At 48.2% G+C, this 27,431-nt stretch overlaps 1 protein-coding gene across 1 annotated transcript in view; it reads right to left on the reverse strand.

Annotated features, from left to right (window-relative positions):
- The window catches only part of Gtf3c1 (general transcription factor IIIC subunit 1), a 68,288-nt gene that overhangs the window by 11,534 nt on the left and 29,323 nt on the right, over positions 1 to 27,431 (reverse strand). The window contains exons 8-28 of the mRNA XM_075972149.1: positions 26,104 to 26,219; positions 24,757 to 25,063; positions 23,869 to 24,077; positions 21,665 to 21,801; positions 20,296 to 20,449; positions 18,192 to 18,295; positions 17,240 to 17,424; positions 16,822 to 17,091; positions 16,528 to 16,673; positions 15,588 to 15,685; positions 15,137 to 15,233; positions 14,855 to 15,032; positions 11,046 to 11,184; positions 10,546 to 10,681; positions 10,148 to 10,226; positions 9,825 to 10,013; positions 6,742 to 6,899; positions 5,083 to 5,225; positions 3,505 to 3,586; positions 2,607 to 2,719; positions 117 to 179 (exon numbers count right to left, since the gene is read on the reverse strand). Coding sequence (XP_075828264.1) covers positions 117 to 179; positions 2,607 to 2,719; positions 3,505 to 3,586; positions 5,083 to 5,225; positions 6,742 to 6,899; positions 9,825 to 10,013; positions 10,148 to 10,226; positions 10,546 to 10,681; positions 11,046 to 11,184; positions 14,855 to 15,032; positions 15,137 to 15,233; positions 15,588 to 15,685; positions 16,528 to 16,673; positions 16,822 to 17,091; positions 17,240 to 17,424; positions 18,192 to 18,295; positions 20,296 to 20,449; positions 21,665 to 21,801; positions 23,869 to 24,077; positions 24,757 to 25,063; positions 26,104 to 26,219 — 3,103 coding nt within the window. The remainder of the gene's footprint in view (positions 1 to 116; positions 180 to 2,606; positions 2,720 to 3,504; positions 3,587 to 5,082; positions 5,226 to 6,741; positions 6,900 to 9,824; positions 10,014 to 10,147; positions 10,227 to 10,545; positions 10,682 to 11,045; positions 11,185 to 14,854; positions 15,033 to 15,136; positions 15,234 to 15,587; positions 15,686 to 16,527; positions 16,674 to 16,821; positions 17,092 to 17,239; positions 17,425 to 18,191; positions 18,296 to 20,295; positions 20,450 to 21,664; positions 21,802 to 23,868; positions 24,078 to 24,756; positions 25,064 to 26,103; positions 26,220 to 27,431) is intronic.

Raw genomic sequence — 27,431 nt, forward strand, 5'->3', positions numbered from 1 at the left:
CATCAAATGAACATGGCTTGTGTTCTAAAAAAACCCAGTTATTCACAAAAGCAGGTGGCAGGCTGGATTTGGCCCTAGATTCCCCATGGAGGCTAGAGCTGAGAAATGGAGCTTACCTGGTAAGTTCATCCTCCTTCCTGACACGGTCCTTTTCATCTCCAATTGCCAACACTCGGTATCTGCAAAGGAGGCACAAGAGCATGCTGGTGCGACAGGGTGGCCCGCGTAGAGCTGGTACTTGCTCATGGCGGTCATTCATTGTTGAAGGGCTGAACACGCCAAACTCAGAACACACAGAAACCACACCAGGTTTCACCCTTCAAACAAGCCCACTCTTATGACCTGAGGAGCGGGAAAGCATGGGAACACATGGATAGGCAGGGACAATGGGTGTAAAACTGTGGGCTCACTGTGAGCAGAAGACAATCAAAGAGAGGAACTTGGAAAAGTACCCAAAGAAATGGTGTGTGTGTGTGTGCACACTGTGCATGTGCTTATTTATAGGTTGCAAGTGCATATGTATGTGCAAGTGTATGTGCATGGATGTCAGAGGCTGGCCTTGAGTATCTTCTTCAATTACTCTCTGCATTATTTATTGAGGAAGGGTCTCTCACAGGAGCTTGCAGCTTGCTGATCAGCTAGTCTAGCTGGTCAGCCTGCTCAGGGATCCTGTCTCTGCTTCCTGTGCTATGTGCTATGATTATAGAAAGGCTGCCATGATCACCTGGCATTTTTAAAGGTCTGTCTGATCTCATGAAAACCAAACAGGAAGGTGCTATGAGGCTGAAGGCAGGAAGAAGAGGAGGTAGAAACTGATGGAAGGTTATGGTGAAGGTAAGGAATGAGTTCTAGTGATTTATTGTGCTTACAGATCATAACTAAAAACATACCACATATATTATTATGTACCATATATATATATATATATATATATATATATATATATATATATATATATATATATAGCATTACCATCTGCCAATAGGAAAATAAGAAAACTGGACATGATGATGCACACCTGTAATACGGTATCTGGGAGAATGAAGTTAGCATGAACTCAAGACCAGCCTGGCTACATATAAGACCCTGCCTCAAAAACCAAACAAACCACCAACAACAAAATGAGGGATTAGGGGTTTGCTCTGGGGTACAGCATTTGTCTGATATGTATAGGGTCCTGAGTTTAATCTCCAGCACTATGGAAAAGAATAAATAAATCTTATAAATAAGTGACAATCTTGAAGGCAGAAGAACAGAACATTTCCTGTCTTTTCTGTGAGTTTTATGCAATATCACGTTACATGACATTCAAGTCAACATAAATTCATGAAACTAACTGTTAAAACTCTAGGTTTCACCAAGCCTTTCCTTTGGCTTTTAGAAAACTAAAATAAAACCTCAATTCTGCAATGGTAAATTTATTGACAGAAAAACTGCCTTTTCAGAAAATCCCCCTTTCGTCATATGGACAGGCATGGAGGTCTCTCCTATATTGCCTGGTCCACAGAACACTCCCGGCCAAAGTCAATGTTATCGGCCACATCTGCAACTCACTTTTCCTCTAAGTGTTCAGAGCTCTTCTTTTACATCCATAACTGTCTTCATTTAGGATTACAAGCGGCCTCTTGTTTGAATGCACATGTGTGAGAAGATGAACAACAAGCATGGGCACAGACACTGAGACCCCATCAAGAGTGAGTATAAATCACACATCCGTGTGGGAACTATAGAGAGATGCTTTATGGCCGAATGAAACAAAACCCAGAAAACAGCTACAGCTGGGTGTGGTGACACATGCCCATAATCCTAAGGATCAAGAGGCTGAGGCAGGAGGAATGCCCAGACTTAGAGACTAGCCTGGGCTACACAAATCTGTCTCACAATACATGAGAAAAGGGCAACTGTCATGGAGGTCTGAAAGTGGACATCATATTCACTGCTGGATGAACCTTAGATTGTGGTTCCAAACGAAACAGAGTGAAGGGTGTTTCTACGGGAAGGAGGAGTGTGTCCCCATGAGGACGGAGAGAGGGATCTACATCTGGATGTGACTGTGGAAACAGGCCTGATTTATATCCCTTCGGATTGTCCAACTCCCACAACTACTTTCAAACTAGTACGTTCTTCCACACAAGTATGAGTCAAAAGCATAAGCTCTGTTATGAGAGCCACTGAGCACAGGCCCTGGCCCTGCTTAGAATTTAAGCTTTGTGACCCTGGACTGCGGACAGTGGCCAGTGCCTCCCTAGGACTGAAGCTGTGCGGGATGGATATAGTTGTTCTGACACCTGGTTGTGGCCCTAAGGCAGAGAGCACTGAGTGGACCTGGAGCCACCACCTCTTCCTTTCTTCCATCTTATAGTCTCCTAACAGTAAAAAAAGCAAAGTCAGCAAGAAGCATATACAACACAGAGTCTGGATTAGTTAGGTGAGCAGCAGGGACTCAGTGGAAAAAGAAACACAGGTGTCAAGGTATCTGACATCAGGTGGTCCTTGGAGGGGCAATGCAAGGCCAAGTATAGACAGGCAGGCACTGTTCAGCTGGCTAATCTCTGCTACACACCTGCACAGTGCAAGGCTCTGCCCACTCAGGACAAGGCACCTACTTGGCAAAGAGCTCCTGCAGTGTGTCGGGGATCTCAAGATTAGGGTTCCTCAGGCCAGAGCTGAACTTTTCTTTCAGTTTCTCCACAAATTCTTTAAACTCCTTGGCACAAACCTGTAACACAAGAGCTTAGATGCCACACCTTCCCATGGAAGGGAGGCTGTGCAAACACCAAGGGCATTGTGAGCAAACTCGGCTGGCAGCCACACCCCCAAAACACCATACTTGCTGTCTTTTCCACCCCTACCCTGAGTCTACCTGCCACCTGAGTGGTGAACACTCACTGCCATGCCAGGAATCTGGAGCCCAAGTGACACTGACAGCTCTCAGACCTGTAGCTCACCTTCCCCAGACTGAGGAGAGATGCAAACACGACCTACACTGTTCCCACCATGCACATGGACACGCTAGCTGCCAGACACTCGTTGCTCTGTTACCTCCTTCCTCTCAGCTTGGTTTCCCCTGGCTGCCCATGTAAGCTGGCTTATCCAGATCCTCTGGCACCCCCTGCTCACCTGTGGCCCGCTGCCTCATGCAGAACACTATCATAGAGAAGTCTCTACTTAGCCAGGGCAGAAGTACCTGGGCCTACACAGCTAGCTCCTTCCTGTCAGCCACCATCTGGCCCCTGACCAGAAACCAACAGAGCAGCTTTCAAAAGCCTCTGCCTGCAATTTCTAAAGAGTTGCTTTGTTTCCTTAACAGGCCCCAAGCTCAACCACATTTGAAAGTACCAAGTCATACACATGGTCATCTTTAAAATGGATGCCTGGAGTCAGGGCCAGTGGGTCCTAAGCACTGACAAGCTGACTTCCATGTTTGCAGGGTCCTGAGGGCTAGCCAGTTCCTCAATGCCTATCTTCAGAGTGCACTGGGCCCTGCCACTGCATGGGACCTACCTTTGGGTCTTCGTAGTTACCCTTTCGACTCATGAAATCTCCAACGAGTGCCTTGTCCTGGTACACCTCTGCCAAGCAGACCCTGGGGGAGGGAAGATCCAGTGCTGTTCAAGTTGTACCCTCCTCCCATTCTGAATGCTGAGGGTATTGGCTTCAGCTCTCTGAGAGCTATGATCTACCTAAGCACCAGGGACAACTAGCTTTGGGGAATGAGTACCCTGTAGTGAGCTGTACCCAATTCAAGTAAGGCTGGTCAGGCTCACATTTTCCATCCTGCTTCTATCTTCCATGTGGAGACCGAGGACAATGACATTCTCCTTCAGCCCTACCCCATCACAGGGATTTGGACAGGACTAATAGGACCAAGAGAAGTGTGTGTGTGTGTGTGTGTGCGTGTATTTGAAACTACTGTATACCACCATTTACTATCAGATTTCCTGGCCACAGCATTGCTGGCCACCTGCCAACCTGCCCATGCCTGTGAGGGTAGTGGAACCTGGCCTGCCCAAAGGGAAGCAAAGGAGAAACAAGAACATCAGAGAAGCCCAACCAGTTAGAGCCTGCTATCTCTGCTGTCAGGGGAAGGAAAGAGCTGGGCTGAGATAGCTGTCCTTGACATTTCATCATCTTAGTACACAGGCCAGGAGATCTAGTACATAAGAGGACAGAACCCCGGGCCTGCTGCCTCTGAACCCCCCTTTTTCCTTTGTTCCAGGGTATGCTTGGAACAGGGAGCCCAAGCCTCAGATCTTATTCCTTGACAACTCTCTACCACTTTGACACACCTATTGACAGGTCTCCTCTTCTGAGAAGTCAGGACTAGGAGGGCATTTTTCCTTCAGGGAATTCTTTCAGGTAGGAAATAAGAACATTCTACAAATAAGCAAAAGTGGCTTTATATAAGAAAGGCCCATGGCCTGGCTGACTGCAGGTCATGATGTGCCCTGGCTGCTCTGAAACTGCAACAGTACAGGACATTCTTCTGTACCTGCCTTCCACCCTACCCAACTCTTGCACTGGTGGCATGTTGTGGGTACCTCCCAGCCTCACAGAATCCCTCTGGCCTTCTCTCCTTGGTTCCCTACGGAGAAAGCTGTGGAAGGGCCTGAGGGCCTGTAAGGAGACGGTAGATCAGCCCTGTAGTCAAGAAGATGCTTTGTGATTCCTAGGTACCTGCTGTCCCCACAAGGCCTGTGCTCCACCTGGAAGGACGTGGGGATAGCAGTTCTGCCAAAGGGATACAGTGTTCTTTGTTCAGTGATCCTGGGTCTGTCTTGCTTTTCCCAAGAGTGAGCTCCATGAAGAGTTGTTAGGACTGCTCTGATCACAGCAGTCCCTGCCCTCCATGCATGGGGATACCAGGACAGACGCATAGTGAGCCTCACTCTGCACCTCACACCTGGCTCTGGAAAGTCATGTCTGTTTCACCTGCAGATTCCAACACCTGGACAGTCACTGTACTCTTCACACTCCACCTGAATTCCACACCCATGTCTGAACAAGATGGGTGAAGGGGAAAGAAGGAACTAGAAGTGCTGGAATAAGGGCTGGCGTGATCCAGCTGCAAATGTGGCTTACTTGTAGTTCATAAATGCCTGGGGATTTTTGACTATGTAGCGGGCTCTTCGTCCAACCGAGTGAGATGTCTTATCCAAAGATTCTTCAAAGGTAGCATGCAAAATATCCCGCACAACCTGCCAGGTGACAAATGGTCCTTTCACCTAGTCCAAACACAGAGTGTGACAGTGAGTATCTGCAGAACCCATATATAGGACAGTTAACAAAAGGAATGGGAATGAATGTGTCTTGGGAGCCTGTTTCCCAAGGGAGGCTCAGAGTGCTCGCCTCAGTGTTCACCTACATTGTACCAAGTGAGGTCTGGGGACAGAAAAACAGGACAAATCCTCAATGTTGTATGGGACTGTACTTTCTGGCACGCTCTGTAAGGGAGGCCCCAGTATCAGGTAAGGTTAAGAGGATGCTAAATGTGCTTCGGTAGAGTTTTGTTGCTTTCTTTTGGTATTGAAATAGGGTCCTCTCTGTGTAGTCAGGGCTGGTCTGGAACCCTGACTCCTAGGAAAAAGGCATGCACCACCCCTTGCTGGGTAAGTAAAGCATTAAAGACTGATACATTCTTCACTCTCAGAGCCATTCTGTATCGTTTGCCTTATATCACATCATCTTCCGATACACACACACACACACACACACACACACACACACACGTATGTATCGGAAGAAACAGAATGAACTAAGATAGTAGAACATGTTAGAAAATAACACACGGGAGAGGGCTAAAGACAGGGATTTTCCTAACAACACTAACAAGATGCCACCAAGTTCTAGAGAGGAGTAGGGGGCTATGTGATGGGGAAAGGAGGCATTTGAGAGGCAGCTGAAAAAGTTCAGATGGTAATGGGCACCTCTCTGTCTTCCTTAGGGAAAAACAGGAATGGAATTTAGGAGAGGGTGCAAGAATTAGAGACAAACTGATCAGAACAGGGATGGAAATAGTAATGCAGGCCCTAACTGGTTTCTTCTGGTTGTCATGCTGGTGACCAGGAGACAGATCAGTCCTTAAGAACTGCTCTATTTGTTGGCATCACTGCCTGCAGTGGCCTTGACCCAGCTGACACGGAGCTCATGTCCTGTTGGCCTCTAAAAAGGAGCATGGTTTAGTTCATGCTTTGTTGCAGGAAGCACAGAGCAAGAGGTCACAAGGTGCTATGGAAATGTGAAACACAGGAGCTCTGGCTAGGCTGTAGAACCTGTCACCACTAGAAGCAAGAAAGGGTTTGCTGACTGAAAACAAGGCAAGGGAGGTACAGTGAGTGTGGCAGACAAATGTGTAGGGCTATGGCCAGGAAATGCCAAGTGCCTTTTGCCTTAGGGCACAGCTACTCCTGGGCCAGGGGTACCAAAACTACAGAGCCAAGGTGGAAATCAGGGGTTCATGGTATAAAATGCACCAAGCCACCACACAACGCACCAAGACAACACAGAAGGAATGGGCAGCAGACAAAAGTAAAATGACTTGATCTGCTCTACTGTAGCCAGACAGAAGTGCCCACACATCTGACTAAAGGCTGGGAGAATGTACAGGCTAGTTGTACAAGTACAAAGGATTCTGGGAAATACTCTTCTGGGCAGCCACTGGGAGTGGGTAGTAAGTCCAGAGCCATAGCTCTCACAGCTTAGCATAGGGCTGGTCCTGTGGGCTGGGGTGATGGCAGGTACCTTGGTATTGAGGACATTGCTGGCAATTCGGCAGAGCATTAGCAACCCATCCTCCTGCATGGACCAGGAGACACGCAGCCGGGTCATCATCCGGAGGGCATTCTGGTCAGCTTCATCTTGGTAGCGCAGCTTTTTGCTTTTGGCTTCCGGGTGCTCTCCTAGAACCACAAGGGGAGAGGAGGGGGACCTTGAGGCAGCTTTTCTACTAGAGGGGAAGGGCCCCAACCACACTGGTAAGAAATGATCAAGGCTACCAGCTACTAGACAATGCCCAATTCCAAACAAGCAAACCATGAAGAGCAGTTCTTTAGCGCATTTCTCGTGGGCTGAATGTCATGGATTCAGGTTAGGCAGTGTGAATGTGACCCTCACAGCCAGAGAAATGACAGTGGGCCCATGATCATGGAGTCCACTGGTTTTACCATCCTGAAGCAGCTAGACTGATAGAAAGATGAAGTGACCTTTTGAAGACACAGTTACAGAGCCAATTAGGTGGTAGCAGTCTAGAGGGTTGGGGCAGGCTTTTCAGAAGTTTTGAACCAGTGTCCAATATATGGTACAGTTTCTCCCATAGCCAGGATCTATGGGTCCAGGAATCAAGGAGTGGAAAGCGAGAGCTCCACTCACCATCACACTAGTGACCTACTAGGAAAATTTTAGTTCCTGCTCCTGGGACCTTAAGTTCTGGTCCCAGAGTGGGGACCAAAGGGGAGTTCTCTTGCCAGGAGCCAGAACAAACTTGCCATTGAATGAGAGGCTCATACTTCTCCCCTTGCTACTCTGGACTTCTGATGCCAACAAGATAAGAAAGGAATAACAGTGTCGGGAAGATGATCGATCCAGATTACCAAGGGGAAATTGAATTGCCTCTCCACAATGGAGGTAAAAAAGATTATGTCTGGAGTGCAGTGGCTCTCAACCTGTGGGTCCCCTTTGGCAAATCCCTATCTCCAAAAATATTTGTATTACAATTCAAAAGAGTAGCAAAATTACAGTTAAATGAAGTAACAATGAAAATAATTTTATGGTTGGGGGTTATCCCAACATGAGGAACTGAGGTCACATTAGGAAGGTTGAGAACCCCTGCTTTAAGGCATCTATCTCTTGGTGCTACCATGTTCTGTGATTAAAGTTAATGGGAACTACAGCCTAACTCAGGCAGGATGACAGAGGGCACAGGCCCTTCAGAAATGAAGTTATGGGTCACTCCTCCACGGAGAGAACTAAGACCTGCTGAGGTGCTGCTAAAGGTGGAGGAAATACAGAATTGGTAGTAGAAGAAAGCTTGCCCCCTCGGTCTACTTGCTTTCATTTACCAAGTCCATTTCATCTGGCATTAGAGCCTACTTCTTTGGGATTCCAGTGTATACTGAAGATGAGCTGAGACATCCAGCCTCATGGATTAAACAACAACTGGATTCTTTGGTAGACGGCCACTGCTGGACTGGCTGGACCACCCCCTGTAAGCCATCATAATAAATCCCCTTGGAGTATTCATTCTGTACATCTCTGCTCCTCATCATCTACCAGTCTATGATTGTTTCCACTGGGTTGTCAAGTCCTCTGAAGGTGCCTTATAGAGCTGTTTCCAGAACAAACATGTTCAGAGCATTAGTGAGGCAACCAATAGCTGTCTCCAAACCCTCAAATAACTGTGAGTCTGTGACCTCAGGGTACATGCAGATTCTAACAGGGATAGCAAAGCCTATGTTCTAGGGCTGTCTTGAAGATCAAAAACAACAGTAGGAAGCATGTCCTGGGGTCAGGAGGTAATGATGGGTCAGCAGATAAAGTGGCTTGCCATCAGGTCAACCTGTATTCTAGAACCCTAGAAGTCCTCTCGACACCCACACATTCACTGTGGCTTGCATGTGCACACATGCACACATACAGAAGCATACGTGTATACACATGTACATATACACAGGTCAATGTAAAAATATTAAAAGAATACCACCACCTCCTGCAAAGTCCACCTTGAGGCTAACCTTGACTGTCACTCAATGGAGAAGCCCCTGAAATTGAAAACAAAGTGTGCCTCTGAGTGTATCCCACAGGCTGAGACCATGATGGAATATCAGAAAGGAGGGAGCTGCTAACACAGGCAGCATAGCATCTCTGCCTCCTGTCTGCCTGAAAGGGAGCCACTCCCTACCAACGTCCCCATCCCGCACCTCCCACCCCCGCCGCCATGAAGCTCTGTCTCATCAGCCTAGAAACGGACCCTAGCACAAACCTCTCAAACTTTGAGTCAAATAGATCCTTCCTAAAGTGATTGGTACGGGTGTTGTCCGTGACAACAGAAACACAGCAGCACAAAGTGCCTGCTCTACAAGAGCTGGCAGCACCATCATCTATTCCCTCTGGGGAGCGCTGGGTTAGGATCTACATACACACATCAGCCACTGCATTTTCCTTCTGAGGAATACTGGTCTATATACTGGTCTTTCATGTATCTGAAACAGGCTAAGTTGAGGTCTACGTCAAGCGATAGGATGTTTATTATGAATGCCAGCAACACAAAAAAAAATAAAGTAGGTTCTTGCTTAAGCACTCTTCTTTGAAGAATCTGCAGCCATGGTTGTTGTTAAAGCAAATGGCCTACTTAGGAAACAGTCCCCTCAGCGCTCACTTCCGTTAGAAATACAGTTCAGATGAGGAATGAGACTAGAAAGTGCCAGGGAGGGATGTGCTGGTTCTAAAGGAACAGTGCAGGTTTAAGCATTTCCAAGCTTCCTCCTAGTTACATTTCAACAGGACTAAGCTTGGCCAGATGAGCAGAGGCAGACACTCAGAGGCAAACAAACAGAAGAAAGGGACTTCATTTAGATGACATCAGTCTTGCTAGGAAGACTTTCCAGGTGAGATTAAATCAGAAGCTTGCTAAACCAGAAAGCTGCTAAAGAGAAAAGCTGGCAAAGCATACAGCCAGAGAAAACTGGAGAAATGGGTTCATTCTTAGATGAGCTAGAGACACAGCAAGTCAGGATTGCAGACAGGATGAACCCAGACCCTGTGGGAATAACACTGCAATGTGCGGGACATACTATGACAAGACTCAGGTCATGAACAACCCCAGATACCTCTTCTTCTTCGCTTGATCTTTCTGATAGGCTCCTTCTTCAGCCGTTTCCGCTTCTGGTTCTTCCCACCACGCACTTTTCGGTTCCTGCCAGCGGTAGGTTCTCGGTCCAGTTCAAACTGCTCCTCTTTGTCAGCACAGAGCTCGGCATCAGCTCTCCCCTCCGACCAGAGCGGCAAACGGCCACTGCCTAGAAATAATTAGGGGATACAACTGCTTGGAAAAGCCCCTGTGGAGGCCGCACAAGCCAGCAGAATCCATGGTGGCGCTGGCCTGAACTAGCCTCATAGTTGGGACGCTCTAGTGTGGAAGCTCAGCACACACCTCCAGACCCAAGTGGCATTGGGCGCTTAGACAGGAACGTCTGGAGTCTTCCTGTGAGCCCATTCTCGGGGGTGTTGTTCTGAAAGGTAAGCACAGCACTGGGGTGAGCTGAGGACTTCCATGGATCTCCAATCCATTCAGTTCTTGCACGAGCCCTACCCCTGGAGGCAACATGCCATTAGACTTTCTATGCATCTCTAAAAATGAGCACTCATGCATATGACAAAGTACGCCAGAAACCAAAGGGAAAGCAAACTCTAGGCTAGGCAGATATTCATGTGTCGCCTCTTAACACTGGCTTCACAAGCTCTCAGAAGTCCTGAGTGGCAAAGGGCCAGAGTTGAGGAGATAGTGAGGATGGCTCCAGGCGCTGGGATGGCGTGTCCTCAGGAGCCTACCTTTCTGGCTTTGTTGATAATGTAGCTGGTCCAGACCCAGTTGCGCTTCAGGTGTGCATAGAAGCTAGAGTCCAGCCCAGCAGCTCCCAGCCCATCTCCAGGGACTAAGCCTTCATCCACAACTTCTCGGCTCCCCCTGAGACAAGGCAAATAGAAAAAGCTCTTCCTGGTAAGTCAAGAGCCACCAAATGGAGTGGGAGACCATGTGTGATTGTGTGACAGTGTTCATTTTTCCAGGACAGGACAGTAATGAGCAGGTAGAAAGAAACAGCTTGGAGTGCTAGGTTGGGAGGTTGTTAAATTTTCAGAAATCAAAAAGTTTGATTTTCATGTGAAATTGGCAGCTTCTAAATTTTGACATGGATGGGATTTCAGAAGAAGTTATGTTCAGAAACATGTCTAGGGCCAGATATTGGCCATGGCAACCAAACTTCTGCCTCTGGCTTCCAGCCTAAGTTGTTAGCCAAGGCCAGGGTCAAAAGGTCAGGGGCAGTACGCACGTGGTGTACTCCAGCATGGCACACTTGCGCTCCAGGTTGTGCTTATCCATGGCGCTTTCCTGCTCCTTCCGTAAGCTGCCTTCTGGGTCACTGCCCTGGTCAGGGCAGATCTTCTGTGCACAGGGGCAACGCACCACACCTGGACAACCAAAGCAGGGCTCAGTGACGTATTTCCTGCCAGGTGCTGACAGCCAGAGGGAGTGTGAAGAGTGGATGTTTGGTCTGTGAGGTGTCCCTACCCTAAGGAGAGGGAGCCATGGTCTCAGGTGAAGCCCTTCTCACAATGGCATGCAAAGAGGTGGGAAGAGAGCAGGGAAAGCAGGTGAAAGCCACAGTAGGTTCCCTCTATGGGATCTCTACTGGCATAGTCTATTAAGGATGGGAGGCAAATGACAACCAGGGGAAGCCTCCTTCCTGTCATACAGGCACTGGCTTGACGGCATGGCCAGTGAGTGCAGCAAAGGAAGCTCAGGCAGCTTTTCTTGGCTAGAATGATATCTAAGATACTTTGCTCAGCTTCACTTTGAGACTCTACACATGTATGCTGACAGTTTCAGTTTAAAAGGCAAAGCACTGAGGCTCAGGGAGACTGCACTTGGCCCAATCTTGTCATTTTTGTGAAAAATGCCATCTCTGAAAGTTAAAAAAATGGGGCCATCATGGGAGTGGGCAATAGAACAAGCAGGGTACAAGAGAGGAAATGGTAAAAACAGGGGGTTTTATTTAGGGCAGGGGAGGGGAATAAATATAGAAGGAGGGTGTTAATAAAAATTGTCTGAAAAAGTTATAAGGAATTATCTAAGAACACCTATAATACATGCAAGTCTGTACATGTACATATAGTTTAAATGCAATAATCCCTTCTGGGCTGCTAACACTCCTTTCAAGAGTATAGCTTGAAAGTTGATAGTCTATAGGACTATCTAACAAAAATCCCAACACCAGGTACGAGAAGCTTTCTTTTGAGTTGTTGGCCAGTATTGTCCAAAAAACTTCTAAAACATTACAGGCTATTGATATTGCCCTTGGTAACCTCTCAGAGGTGGAAGATAAGTCCCTATTGCTGAAGACACCATGTACTTTGGGTACATGTACATGGCTAGATCTGACCTGAAAGCCTGCCCCCTGAGGACTAGCTTTCATGGTACCAAGAGGCACCATACAAGCTTTCAGCTATGATGCCTATGAACCCATCAATGACTAGCATGGCACGATAACTCTAAGGGGACAGTACTGGCACACATACTTTGGCAGTAACCAACAGCTTTCTAGTTGGACATAAGGCCTGCTCACAAAGAGGGAAATATTCTTGGTACTGGAAACCTAGCCAACCACCCAGGGCTAGAAGTCATAGATCTTGGAGGAGAACCTACAACCTCTCCTTACTGATATAATCCTGACTACACTCTAAAGAATTACCTGTATACACTCACAGAGAAGTACAGTTCTCACCTCTCATCAAGGAGACTCTCTTCTAAAGCAAACAAAGACCATTATAACAAGCTATAGGCAACCCCAATCAGTTCCAACTAACACATCTACAGCACAACTCCTGCACTGAGGCTCAGGGATCACTGTGGAAGAGGAAATGGAAAGACTAAGAGCCAGGAGAACAGGGAGTTTCTTGCAAGATGAAGCCTCACCAGCATGACTGCCTATAAAAGACCTGAACAAGGATGGCACCAATACCCACACTAATGCAGAAGGGGAGGAACTAAGGAGTGCTGAGAGCAGGAAAAATTATTTTCCCCAGGGAAGGGCACACCAACTGGCTATCCAATAGGAAATGATCAGCCCTGAAAACATACATTCAAGTAGTATCATATAACTGAGCAGGTTGTACTTATATACTTAGGAATGAATGGCACGTGTGCACACACAAACATATATTAAACAACTAAATAAAAAGTAACCACGTGATGTAGGTAGGTCTTCTATCTATCTATTGCTTTCACTGGTTAATTAATAAGAAAACTGCTTGGCCTGATAGGTCAGAACATAGGTAGGCAGGGAAGACAGAACAGAATGCTGCGAGGAAGAAGGCAGTGAGGCAGACGCCATAGCTCTCCTCTCCAAGATGGACGCAGGTTAGAATCTTCCCAGTAAGCTTCCACCTCGTGGTGCTACACACGTTAATAGAAATGGGTTAATCAAGATGTGAGAGTTAACCAGTAAGAGGCTAGAGCTAATGGGCCAAGCAGTGTTTAAATGAATACAGTTTGTGTGTTGTTATTTCCGGGGCAAAGCTAGCTGTGTGGGAGCCGGGCGGGATGAAACGCAGGCCTGCTCGTCTCCTCACTACAGCCACGAATTTGAGAGAGAGCAAGAGGTGGGGGTGCATGATAGAGGTTTGAAGAAGGGGAAAATGATGTAACTATAATCTCAAAAAATAAAAATATACTAAAAATAAATAAAACTTAAAAACAAAAAGCAAAACAAATGCCCTCCCTGGGCCCAGGAAACAGCACTCTAATGTGGTGTTCAGGTGACCTGTGTGCATGCTGGCATTTGAGATACTCCTACTTCACAATGTGACAGCATCCTGTGACGTAGCGCTTCTCTACGTTACTAGGGGCAGAATTTCCCCAAAAGTTTATTGAGACAATGGATGTCTGATTAATGACTGCAATAAGCCTGTGACATCTCTGCTCATCTAAGAGAGACAAAAAAAAAAAAAAATCAACTGTCAGGCCCGAGAAACTGATGCAAATTACATACTGGTTCATAAAATTTTATATAGGTATAAACTACAGGGGAATTAGAGTGCTTTAAAAATCTACAGTGATAAGAGCTCCCCTCACTTCTGAATCCCAAAGCATCACTGAAACATACTGCAGTAAGATCTGTCTGGACTCCTTAAAGCTCCCGAGAGCAATGACACACTACAGTGTGGGCATTCAGGAACTCTCTAGGTGTAATCCCTCTCTAGAGTTTCCCTCATGTGGAGAGGGAGCTCTGATGGTGTGTGGGGCTTTGCAGTGGGAGCTCCAGAATGGCACTTTGCAATACTCTGGAGATGTGCTAAGGACATCATAGGGGGAAACAGGATGGGGACAAAATGCTAAACAGGCTTTCTGGGAAAGGACACTTAAACAGCAATGACCATCATAGAAGACAGACATTCAGGAATAAGATTGCTGAGCCCGGCACAGTCAACCCACACACTAGTCTCCTACTTGGTCATTAGTACACAGGGCTCCCTTTCTTATCTTCTTTCTTTCATTCCCAACCCTCTCAGTCCATTCTCCAAATGGCAGTGGGGTGCGCTTCAAATCACAACATGTGTAAGCATTCCATAGTTTCTTTCTGCTTTTCAAATGATCCTGCACTTCCTACAGAGCCCACAAGTCTGCTCCCAACCCTCCTTCCACTCTCAGCTGTCATGCTCCTCCATCGCCTCCTTAACACACTCAAGGCCTTGGCTCAGGCCACTTCCCTGCCTTGTGTCTTCTCCAGTCCCAGTGGCCTCAGCCTACAGTGTTTAGCTCAGCAGTGGTCTCCTGAGGTGAGCCTCAGCCCTGTTACCACGATCTGCAGACTACATCTTAACACACTCTGGGTCTCTCTTGAACTCCTCCCTCCCTAGAACACAAGCTCCAAGAAAACAGAAGTGACGACCTGGATGATGCTGGAGAAATACTGGCTGGTACAGATCATATGCTTGGGTGGGGCTGGAGCCTCAGGGACACCCCAGCTTAAGGAAGTGGTTTAAATGACAATGAATTCCATGACCCCTAGACTCTCTTCTGGCTCTGTATCCTTGACCATACCAAAGGGAAAAGAAGCAGGGGCCCAGCAAGCCAGGGTACCTAGTGGGGTATTGAGGCAGATACACTGCAGATCAAACCAATAGCTTTCCACATCCTGCATGGAGTCCAAGACGTAGAGACGCCTCTCAAAGGGCCGGCTGCTGTGGGCCAGGTTGTAATGTGGATCACAGATGGTGGTGTCCACAATGACTGCATTCTTCTTCAGGAAAACAAAGACCTGCAGAAGACGCCCATCAGGAGAGGAGGCACACAAGCATCAGCACCATGATGCTTGGGGTTGGGTTGACATTCAGGCCCGACTCACTGGGCAGACGGCACTACCTGGTCTTTATCCTGGAACTTCTCTGTGGGTCCAAACTGTAGCAGCCCCATGTAGCACAGTCGCTGCAGGTTCTCCACCACCGAGAAAACGTACCGCCTAGAACAGAGGGCAGCTGGTCTCCCACCACACAGTCCACATAGCTCTGAGGCCAGGAAAGGGGATGAGCTGTTCCTCTTTCTTACCTAGTCCCCTAGAGCATTGAGGCCCACAGTCACAGTGGGGCTTGATTTAGAAAGTAGATACAAGGAAACAAACCAAAACACTCTAGTAGCTGTAATTCTTTAGCAGCAAATTTTACTTTTTAAATCAAGTAATAAACATACCAGCTCATGTCTTTGGTGACTAAACTACTAAGAACCTTGAGGCTGTGCAGCCTGGCCGGCAATACCTTTCACTTTTCCCAGGTCTGAGCAAGCACTTAGGAGCCTACCTACTGGGATTTACTCTTACCTCTTATACAGGAGCTGCTGCCGAATGTGCCTGGGGAGGAAGCGGATCAGCGTGTGTTTCTTCAGAGGGTCATTTAGAAAATCCTCCAGGTTGTCCACCTGCAGAGATCACCTGCAGGTTCAGCTCAGCCACGGGGCTCACAAGCACCTAACACTATGACCTCCCCATGTCTGCTTTGAGTTTCTGTATCTACCCTCCCAGCTCACCCAGCACACAGCAGAGGGCAACAACACATACCAGGCCTGTAAGAAGGCACACAGCCGCTAAAGCCCTTCCTGGAAGCAATAGGAGCACACTCTCACCAGGGAAGGATGACTGCTAATCCCCTAAGGTCAGTGATTTTGCCTGAGGAGAAGTTTCTGGAAGTATCCACTCACACACCCACTAAAAGTGTCCAACAACATTCCATCTGCCAAAGCAAGAATTGGAACTTCAATGTCCCCAGGTAGAAAATATACTGCTAAATTGTGTCAATGGAGAGGACATACGAGTGTAATCACAATTCAGTTAAGGACACACACATGCACGTACACACTCACACGAAGACTAGAAGAAAATACACCAACAAAATGAACAGTGAATGACTCTGAGTGATAAGGTTTTGGGTAATTTCTATTTGCTTCTGTTTTGACATTTACCAAGCTTCCAAAAAGTGTTTTACCGTTGCAGCAGATCTATTTATCTTCTTACCTAGTAAATGATACACACACCTCAAGTACACACTACGCATTCACCCAGCCGATTCTCTTATCAATTCTAATCTAATCTGTGAGGAATAACAAACATCTGAAATGTCTTCCCTTGACTGACCATCTTGTAGCCCACCCACTACTCAGTCATCCATCACCTGGGAAAGCTCTGAGTATTTTCCCTCCATCATGTGAGTATAGGCTTCTAGCCCCGCTACCCCACATATGACCTGGCCCAGAGTCACAGGTACCTTGTAGCTCACTTGAACAATTTGGACAAAGATGGAGAGGGGCAGGCAGAGAAGAATGTCACTGACAAGCGCCCAGCCAAAGCCGAAGTCCCTGTGGATCGGGATGGGAGGGACGTAGCGCATCCACGAGATTTCATCCACGTACACTAGGAAAAGCTAAGAGTCACTCCAAGCAGACGGTATGCTCAGGAAAAAACTGTCTCTCCCTGCCTTCCCCCATTACAAGTCTGTGGTTTGCACTTACTTCTGCTCCCCTTACACCCCCACGCCCAGATGCAGGCCAGTGGCTCTTACCTATCTCTGTGGAGAGTTCCATTTCTGCCTCCCAGGAGCTGCTTTCCGTGTTGTCTCTGGCTTCAGAGGTGTCCCAGTCATTTCCAGAGGAGGTCTGAGCCCCTGATCTGCTGGACTCCTGCTTCCCTGTTTTCCTCTCACTGTGGTAAGTAGGCTGCTCCCCAGTGTGGCCAGCAGGATGACCGTAGACCAAGTACCACAGGAACAGATGCATCACCCGAAGGCGGGGCATCTTGGGAAGGAACCCTATGGAGCGCCCGAGTCCAGGAACTGTAGGGAGAAAGGTGTGGGCAGTGCTTGAGCAACCCCAGACTGTGTCAGGTCCAGTTCATTCCACAGCTACGCAAGGTCTAGGTGCCAGGGAGGTGATTTATCATCTACCACTGTGCAGAACAAAGGTGGCAAAGCTGCTCTTTACCTATGACAGGTTTATAATTTTTGAGTGGGGTTATGCCCATTTTCTCGTCCGTCTTTTTCACCCGTCCGCTTTCTGACTTTAAGGATGTGTTCGGGTCAGAGTCTCCTGATCCACTTGGGACCTCTGGCTCTTGGCTTTCCTCTTCTGCCTCCTCTTGGGGTGCTGGAGTCTGTGGAACTTTAACCCTGCGGGCCAAATGCAGGGTGCAGAAATACATTGGAAACAAAGGCAAGGCTTATCTGCCAGGCCTGGGGTTTCAGAGTACTCAACTGATCATGGTCCCAAGCAGACGACACAAGTAAACAGTGTCTAAAACATGAAGCGACAATGTGGAGGAACCTTCAGAGGCTACTTGCCACCAAGAAGGGAAATAAGTCCAGTGTTAGGTGTCAGACACCTGCAACCAGGAACATAGAAAACTAGTGGCAAATGGTTCAGATACTGAGACCAACCACTGGGATTCTACTTCCAGGGTGGCCCTCTGTCCACCAGGAACCTAGTCACCTTAAAACTTGCTCCCTCACTGCTAAGTATTCAGCCTCTTAGACTAAGATGAGTGAGACATTGGGAAAGCAAGTACAGTGATTTATGCCACGATGAGACTGAGCTTCCTGCAAAGAAGCATCAATAAGAAGTGCTCTAACTGGTTACATTTACCAGATGGATAAGCATTAGAGCAGGTGGTGTAGCTCAGGAGGGAAAGTGTTGGCCTAGCACATGCAAGGCCCTGGTCCCATCTCCATCCAAAGAAAAAAAGAATGTAAGTTAGAATAAAGAATACAGGAAGTTCAGAATTGGATCACCATGTAGAGTAGGTGGGCACAAGTCACAGCTGCTAGCCAACAAACCCAGGATCTCATTCAGGTGCACACAAAGCCTTCAGAAGGCTGCTCCACTGGTTGCAGGCCAGAACACAGAACTGGGCAGGGTAACTGTGAGTTCTTCCACTTGCCTGTTTGCTGTGCTGGAGTTGGAGATCCGGAAGCGAACCTGCTCAATAGCACTTCTTACAAGAGGGTCATTCTGGTCCATGGATGGGTGCACGACCAGATCCACCTGTGGGGGAGAGGTTGGAGTGTCCCAGAGGGCAGGGCAGGTTTGAATTGGTTCCACAGCAAGATTTCCACACACCCACAGTTCAGAGAGGATACATGGCAGACAGTTTACTGTTTCAGCTGCAAGAATCAGAACTCCTTTGTGGACTATGGCGCCAAGTCTTGGATCTTAAGCCATTGGTCCTGCACTTTCCCTGGCCAGGCTGCCATATCTCACCAGCTCTTCTGATAGTGGGGCAGCTCCCACACCTGCTCTACTGAGATCCCTGACAGGACATCAACCTGGAAAAGCAAGTGGGGCATGAGAGCAGTCTCTCTGGCTGTGTGTTGCTAGGACCCTGGCAGGGCACCTCTGAACAACTGGCAGAGGATAGAGGGATGCTTTGTCATTACTTCCCCAGACAGAATGGTGACAGTGGTTGCTATTTCTCTGATAAACTCTGGGAGTGTAGGAGTCAGGACACTAACTTTAACTCTGTGGCAGAGTGGCACAGGCAGGGGGAACAAGACAGGTCATGAGTATGAAACATGATGGACTGGGTGCCCCAGGAGTAGCTTTCCGTGCTGTCATTGCAGAGTGAAGGGCATCAGCCCCACCCCCACAGTCCCAGCTCACCATTCTTGCTGGTAAAAAAGAAATCCCATGTCCACTTCTACACTGCATCCTATACTGCTGACTTCTTTGCAAACAACAGCCAGTTAAGCAGCTTCTCAGAGAAATGAAAAGTACTTAGAGATGGCAGCTCCCATTGCCCACTGTCCCAGAGCAGCAGCAAATTCTTCAACAGCCTCAGGGTTAGGGCAAGATGCAGGTATAAGGAAATGGGCTCCAGGCAATCACTGGGAAGACAGCTACTGGCAGCCTGTGCCAACTCCTATCAGGAATCAAGTCTCAGTGGTAAACTTCAAACCCAGTTCAAAAGCATACAGCTCTTGATGCACTGCCCTGCAGCTGAAGGCTCCATTTCTGTGGTTATGTGACCCTAAACATCGACCTGACATCCTCATCCCCTCCCACAGGCTGGGTCATTACTAGTCTTCTAGATTAGCACTGGAGAAGTCAATCCTGAGGCCAGATGTCTTCCCAGGCCCAAACTAGGGGAGGACTTGTTATCCTCGACAGTGACATCAAGGCAGCCCAACAGAGTAGCTTCTGAAAAACCTGCTGAAGTCATGGGTGTCCCTGCTGATGGGGCCTTAATATGTCTTTCAGTGAGACGGATTGGCACATGACTGACTGCCCCTTAAGTGGAGTCACACAGCAGGCAGCTGTGAAGGAAGGAGCTAGGTCAAGAGGACCTGATGGCTTTATTTTGAAGTGACTTCAGCAGATATAAAAGCCCATGAGTTCTGTCTCCATGCAACAGCAAACTATTTCTTAAGTCAGTTTTTGGTATTACTTTGTATATCAGAAGAAACAAAAATATATGTAAAAGCAGAAATGACCTTGCCTACTTATGAGAGAAACAAAGTATCAAAGCAGGGCTCCCTTACAGCTGAGATGGAAAAATCCAGTCAGGAATTAAGGGGCTGTGAAGACAGCCCCACTGCTTTCAGTCCTAATGTCCAGCTGTGCCATCCCATTTACTCTGACCCTGAAAAACTGATGCTGTAAAATGTGTGCAAAGTTGCTGAGCTACAGTTACTATGGGAACAGCTCCCATCACAGTACCACAGAAACAGACAAATCCCACAGACTGGCCACCACCCTTCCACTGTTTCTGTGGAGAAGGTTCGTGCATTCCTAACACTGCCCTACTTAAGTGCACCAGGCCTGCTTCCCTCCTCTTCCTCCAGGCTGGCCAATTCACTGCTCTAAGGCTCAGGTGGCTGCTCCCAGCTGCCATGGAATGTTGGCAGGATCCCTGCCCTCCACATTAAGAGGCAGAATTTGATGTCCCAATCACTACAGCAAAGGATCAACAATGACAACGGATACTAGGTCAGAAAGTTTTCCATAGCATGAGGTTGGCATGAGGTTGGAGAAGTCCAAGAGATTACCTTCTTCTTGATGCCATCTTGAATGACCGTTGTCCGATACAATCTCAAGAGACCCTCCTCAGACAGGTTCCGCACCAAGCGGATAATGGATTTCTTACAGCACTTGGTGGAGACACCCTCTTGCTTCTCCTGGTCCATGATCATCTTCTGAATCCTGGATATTAGAGAAGGTCACATTTCCATTTCAACATGCAGAGACACAGAGAAGTCACAACAGGTCTGTTGGGAACCAGGAAAACTCTGTGGGAGCTCTTCACATGCTACATAGGGGAGCCTCTTAGAACATGAAATTCCATCTTTTTAGAGTAAACAAACTAGCTGAAGTCAAGTCACTACCCACAGCAGCTCCACAGCACCAGAAATCACATGATCTGACCATGAAAAGGAACAAGGGAAGGGAAAGAGTACTAGAATGAAAACTGTCTTTGCCAAGGCGGCATGCTTACTGAACACTGGCTAGGCAAAGCTCTAGTCTCCCACTGTTGGTTTGGTCTGAAGCTCTTTTTCACTCTTCTACTGATCTCTCTCAATCTTCTGATTCACTGTGACATTTCTAGATACTAATCACAGTAGAGCAAGGCCAATATGGACATCAGGACGCCCAGATAAACTTCTCAGGGCACAGAAGGGATGAAGGTGAAGATCTAGCTTATGAGGTCTCTGTCCCCAGTCAGCCAGAGACAGAGTAAAAAGACCCCACATCTGTGACCCTGAAAATGCTGACCCCCCAGAGTGGTGGCTTCTGGAGCTGCAAAGACCAGCCCTTCTTTCCTTAGCACACAGCCCCACCTGTGCCTCTTGCTATGCCGCTACCTGCAGGTTTCTCAGTTTCCCTTCCCTTGTAACAATTCCCCAGTGTTAGGGTTTGAATGAGACGTGCCTCTACAACTCATGGGTTCAAAGACTTGGACCCAGAAGGTAGTGATACTGGGAGGTTCTGTAAACTTTGTAAGATGAGGCCTGGCTGGAAGTAGGTCACTGGAGATAGACCTTGCCCTCTCTCTGCTTTTTGGCTGTCAGGAGGTGAAGAAGCTCTTGGCTACAAATTTCTGCCACCACACACATGGAGCCAAGAGAGCAGAGAACCCCTGAGCCAAAATAAATCTTCCTTCAAGTTATTCTCAAGTACCTGTCATGGTCACACAACAGTAACTCACTCAGGTATGGAGAGAAGTCAGTGAAGGCTCCGTGGCGTCTAGTATTTTTAATTCTCAAGGTCTACCTTCCCCAACAACAGGAACAAAATCTACACCCTATTGACCACAATGGGACACCATAAAATGCACACAGTGAAGCGGCAGCTCCGAGGCCTTCTAGTCCCTTCTCTGGCTGGTAAAGAGGGCAGTGCCAGAGACACTGGCACACTTACGTGAACAGGCTCTCAATCAGGCGGAGGTTAGTGACCGCTTCTATGATCAGATTCCTGCGCTTCAGCAGTCGGTATGTTTTGTGAGGCTTGTCCTGGCCTGGGCCATGCCGCCCGCCTTTCTGGGAGCCACCACTCTCCTACATAACGAAAACCCAAGACCAGGGGTCAGAAAGGATAGGACCAGATAGACACCATACCTGAGGAACACACTCCCCTTTCAAAAGTCAGGTCCTGTTATTCAAGGAGAATCCACCTGGCCAGCTCCCTGCATAAGACCCCACCACCTTCTCAGAGGTACCTGCCAGTCGATGATCAACTAGTTTGGGATCAGCTAGTTTCAGAGCAGGAGTTGGGCATCACCTACTGCAACACCTCCAAAAGCAGACAGTAGCTCCATGTCTACCTGGCTTCTCCCCAGTGGGTGGGAAGAGCCCAGCACCTTGCCGAGGCTACTGTCAGGCCATGGAAAACTCAACAGCACCTTCAGTACTTCTCATGTCCCCAAGGAGGAAACCAGGGCTCAAGAGGCCAGGACCTGCCCAGGGTCATAGAGGATGAATGTCCACATGCAAGGGCACTGGGACAGGCTTCTGACTCGAACACCAGCAAGTTTCTGGAGGCTGAGGCAGAGCAGGCTGGGAGTTCAGACTAGGCTTCCTGGGGGAAAGATGGAAGGAGGGGACAGGAGCCTGTGCTTTTCCCTCATTCCTGACCAAGGCCCAATTCACTGATTTTGTTTTTCTCTTTCAGGTTTATTTATGTGTATATATGTATCTTTCATATAGGGACAGATGTCCAAAGAGGCCAAAAGAAGGGGTAGAATCCCCTGGAGCTAGAACTACATGCAGTTGTCAGCTACCTAGAGGAGGTGCTGAGAACTGAACCCAGGTCTTCTGTAAGTGCACCAAGTACTTTGAAGTGCTGAGTCATCTTTTCACCCACAACTTCTTTCAATTTTTTAGAAGATTGTATTAATTTTTATGTCTGAATGTTTGTAAGTCCTGCATGTCTGTGTATCGCATGTATGCAGTACCAGAGGAGGCCAGAAAAAGGCATTAGATCCCAAGACTGCAGTCACAAACGGTTGGTTGTAAGCTGCCACAGAGTGCTAGGATTCAAATCCAAGTTCTCTGCCAAAAGCAGCCTGTACTCTTAATTACTGAGTCCTTTCTCCATCCCCTCCCCTCCTTTCATTCTTAAGGTCTCTCTATCTACAACATGTGGTAAAGCCAGAATATGAACCCTGAATGGAAAAAGAGATAAGGATTTTTTTTTTTTTTTTTTTTGCTTTTTCGAGACAGGGTTTCTCTGTGGTTTTGGAGCCTGTCCTGGAACTAGCTCTTGTAGACCAGGCTGGTCTCAAACTCACAGAGATCCGCCTTTCTCTGCCTCCCAAGTGCTGGGATTAAAGGCGTGCGCCACCACCGTCCCCTGAATGGAAAAAGAATACCTGTTGAAATCATGTGGCAGTCACAGGGCATGTTTACCTGGGTGGATACGGCTTGGTGTAGTACTTTCAGAAATGGGAATGTATCCCAGGAAGCTACAAGTTGGTGCTGGGATGACAATATAAGAATGGCTGGGTCTAGCCTGCTCCCTTGCCCACCATAGGTGCTCCAGGTCAGGCAGGGTTCTCTCACACTAGGGAAGGAAGTTTCGAGGATTTTAGAACAGTCCATCATGATCAGAGAAACATTTTGGAGGAAACCACCCCAAGTAACTGGAGGCTGAAGAAGCAGAGCTGTGCTCTGCCAAATCAGAGCGCCATGGCTATAAAACGAAGTGGTTTTATCAGAAGGAGCGGTGCTAGGAGAGAGTACAGCAACTATACCCTGGGAGGAGGGCCTGCTCTACCAGGAGTAGAGGACCTAAAGAAGATCTCAGGAGGCATCGAGAAACAGTCAAGTGTGGAAAGAATGTAGACTGCAATCACTGAGTGCCTGACAATTCCGCACACGGCGTGACCAAAGCCCAGGCTGCTCTTCCAGCACAGAACGGAAGCTGGAGCAGTGCCCGTGCTTCACTCCTGCAGCAGGCCAGTATCCATCCCATGGCACTGCCTTTCGTCCTCACAGATTAGACTTCACATGTCCCCTGTGGGCTGTGAAACCGGAATCAAACAGCAGCAAGAACCACCTGGCCACAGGTCTGGTCCACACCAGTCACCAGATCCTTCTGCCATAAGCCCCATGGTCATTACTGACCTTGGGATTATCGAGCCGGACCTCCTCAATCACAGCAATATCGCCACTGTGATTCTCCATGTTGTTAGGGTCGAAGGATGTATTGAGCTCAGAGGAACTGCTAGTGTTCAGGCCATTCCTAGCACGCGAGCTTCGGCGGGCTCTTTCCTCACCAGTGCCCAGTGCCTTTGGCTTCTTCAGTGGGTGCAGGTTTAGGACTTTCCACCCACCTACAATGAGAATGGGCACAGCTGGTCAGGGGAAAACAAAGAAAAGGGCTTCTCTGCTTAGCAGTCAGAGCAGGCTAGCCCAGGGCCTCCTCAGGCTCACTCTGCAGCCTTGGGGTGCAAAGCTGAACATGAAATTCACAAGTCTATCAACTGTCTGCCTTCCATACATGTTTTAAAGCAGGATTTCAAGTCATCCAAGGTCACGTACACCTGAAATCCCAGCACTCAGGAGGCTGAGGTGGGAAGGGTGAGTTCTAAGTGGGTTACACAGTGAAGTTCAGTCTCAAACAAGAAAACAAAATACACTGGGTATTGGGAGGACATTTGAACACCCCTGCCTCCATAGTAGTGTTCTATAAACTAAACCCTAAGTGGTTCTTGAAAGGACTGAGGGAAGGAATGAGGCTCACAGAACTCTATCTCTTTAATAGTAAAACCATCCTGTAATGAAGGTGCCACTCAAGGAGACTACCTTGCAAGTAACCAGGGCAGGGCACACTCACACGACTCCTCTCCACACCCGTGACAACGGTGCGAAAAGGACACTTCTAGGCCTCAAATGAGGGTAGGACCTAGGGGATCTCCAGGCTGGCTGGGCTGAACAACTGTTTCTTGCTGATGCCCAGCAGTGCCAGGGTGCTTGGCCCTGCCGCCCCCATATGCTTCAAGCAGTCCTTACCCTTAGCTGGAGTGGAGTGATGAGGCTGAGAGCCAGCAACCCCTGAGGCTCTTGAACGCCCCCGGGACCCTCGGCCCTTACGCTTGCCACTGCAGCTGCTCTCCTCCTCACTTTCTGAGTCAGAGAGGAAGGCCTCTTCACCCTCAGGCATGAGGGACTCATCTTGCACTGAGGCTAGGCTCACAGTGGTCAGTAGTTCTCCTCGGGCCTTTTCACGTGCATACTGCCTGCTCAGATCACTCTCCTCTGCAAACACGCAGGAAATGTACTTGGTGGTTCGCTGCCGGCCTTCATCTTCCATGAATCCCTAGGGTAATCACACGGGTGAGCGCATGGGGGGGGGTGTTAATGCCGACAGGTATGCAGGTGGTCCCAGTCTCATAGTGCCTTCCTGTCAGAGCCTGCATTATCCAGACAGTGTTTGCTCTCCGAAGCTAGAAGCCCTTTGTTGATCAGGCCTTGACTTGGTCTTCCATGCACTTCTGTGCCTGACACTGGACCTGGCTTATACACCCAGTTAGGATTTGGCTTGTGCTGATTATGCAAAACCCAGGGTCCTACACACTGCAGACACCCACAACCTTGGAGACGTGTAGTCTGGTTCATCGCCAATCCACGATCATCTTGCCTTCTAAAATAGGAAAGGAGCTTGTCCCATGGCCTATAGTGAGAAAGTACCACGGATAGTGCCAAGGTCCCAGTTATACTTACTTAACTAATAAAGCCCTGACTTATGAAAAAATGCCCACAGTAGCCCACCAGAGGGTCTGGATAAGTATCACCTCCTCTCTACCTCCCACCTATCCTGACCATTTTCTGTCTTCCTTTGGGCTCAGGATGTGACAGTTTATTCTACCAACGTATTTCTGTCATGAGGTGCTTGCTGTCTCATTACAGGTTCTCAGACAATGAGAACCACTTGATTTTGAACTAGACTATCCAGAACACACCAAACAACCCTTCTCTTTGTAATTAACTGCCTTAGTTGCTTCACTGCCGTTACAGGAAGCCAACTATCAGCAGCTTTGAATCACAAAAGGGAACACTAGGCCTACAGTTAGCTACTTTGATGTTTTGAGGTGCCAGGCAAGTCACACCAGTGGGAGGACAGGCAGCTCATTAGACACTAGCTAGCTCACCCAGAAAGGGGCTGCAAGGGCAGCTGCTGTACCATCACTCTCCAGCGCTTCAGATTTAAGAAGCAGAACCAGACAGGCACTCAGTGAGGGGGAGGCCTAGTGGCCTCATACAGGTTCTGCCTCATGGACACAGCAAGGCCTCTGCTTCTCTGATGTTTAATTCTACTGGCACATGAGATGAGGCACTGTAGGGATGACAGGGCATTACCTTGACAACCTTGAACCTCTGAAGGAGCCGACACAGCATTCTCGCTTCCAGCTTTCCCACGTTCATAGCAACTCGGATCTCAGCTTGGGAAATTCCTTTCGTGCCTCTGCGCTCAACTGTGAATAATACCACGCTTGAACCCCACCACTGCACAGGGGTAGCTGCTCACAGCTACTTCCCTGCTCCCTTGCTAAGCACAGAGGTGGAACTGCCAGACACAGAAAATACTTCCCCTCCCCCCAAGGAGTGCCCTGCTGCCAGGCTGAAGAGCAATACCTGACCCCAAGAACACCGGCAGCTCCTTTTGGGTGTCTGCTCTCTGGCTCCCCATGCTAACACTGAAGGGAAAGTGAGTAGTGGCTCTACTCAAATCGAGGCGGACCTATAAAGTCTCTAACTTACCTCCATCACTTTTAAGAAGCAGCAGTAGGAAATTAGCCTTCCCTTATAAATGAACTTACTTAGATAATGAACTTACCCTTTCAAAAAGCATCAAAATAACTTTAAGGTAATTTTTTTTTATTTTGGCTAGCCTTGAACATGTGATCATCCTGCCTCGGCTCCCAGGCACATGTCCCCATGTCCAGCTCCTGACAACTTTCTCTGAGAGTGCATCACCTATGTTCCTGTTGCTTCTTTTCTCCCAGCCAGGCCAGCAGGAAGTGGGGGAGGAAATGATGGCAGCAGCTCCACAGCAGAGAACGGGGCGACGTTGCTGCCTGGTTTTGGCACTGTGTAGTCTGCAGTTCCTACCCTGAAGCCCACACCTATGTTACTCAATATCAGCACACCTGCCTTTCACAGGCCCTTTCTAAATGGTATTGGACACTCCAGGGAGGAACCTGGCTGGAAGCTGCTACATGACCTGTAGGCAGATGATGGCAAAGCTCTTTGTTCAGAAAACACTGGCCTTTCTTTTTCAATGCATCCACACACTTGAAGCTGCCAGGCAAAAATCATCAGAATGTAGGCTTTCTACATCAGTTACGCACAAAGACGACCATTAGAATGAGAGAAGTGGCAAAGATGTTTCCCTCTACACAATAGGCCATACATGGGGACAAGAGGTCTATAGATAGCTGTTTTCAGATTGTGTTATGAGGAAGCAATCTGAGCCACCATGAGAACTGTCAATCAACCAGCCTTCATAAAGTCTGAGAGATTAGCCAGCCTGACCTGCTGGTGGGATCTAAGACGGAACCAATTCAGAAGGCAGTGTGGCTCCAGAGCCCCTGTATAACAGAACAGCACAGAGGCTGAGTTCTGTCACCTCCGCAGAACTGCTAGGCTCACTTCCTCCCTGTAGAACTAGGGTAGAGGCCTTGACT

This window comes from Microtus pennsylvanicus, chromosome 5, assembly GCF_037038515.1.
Source record: "Microtus pennsylvanicus isolate mMicPen1 chromosome 5, mMicPen1.hap1, whole genome shotgun sequence".
NCBI lineage: Eukaryota > Metazoa > Chordata > Mammalia > Rodentia > Cricetidae > Microtus > Microtus pennsylvanicus.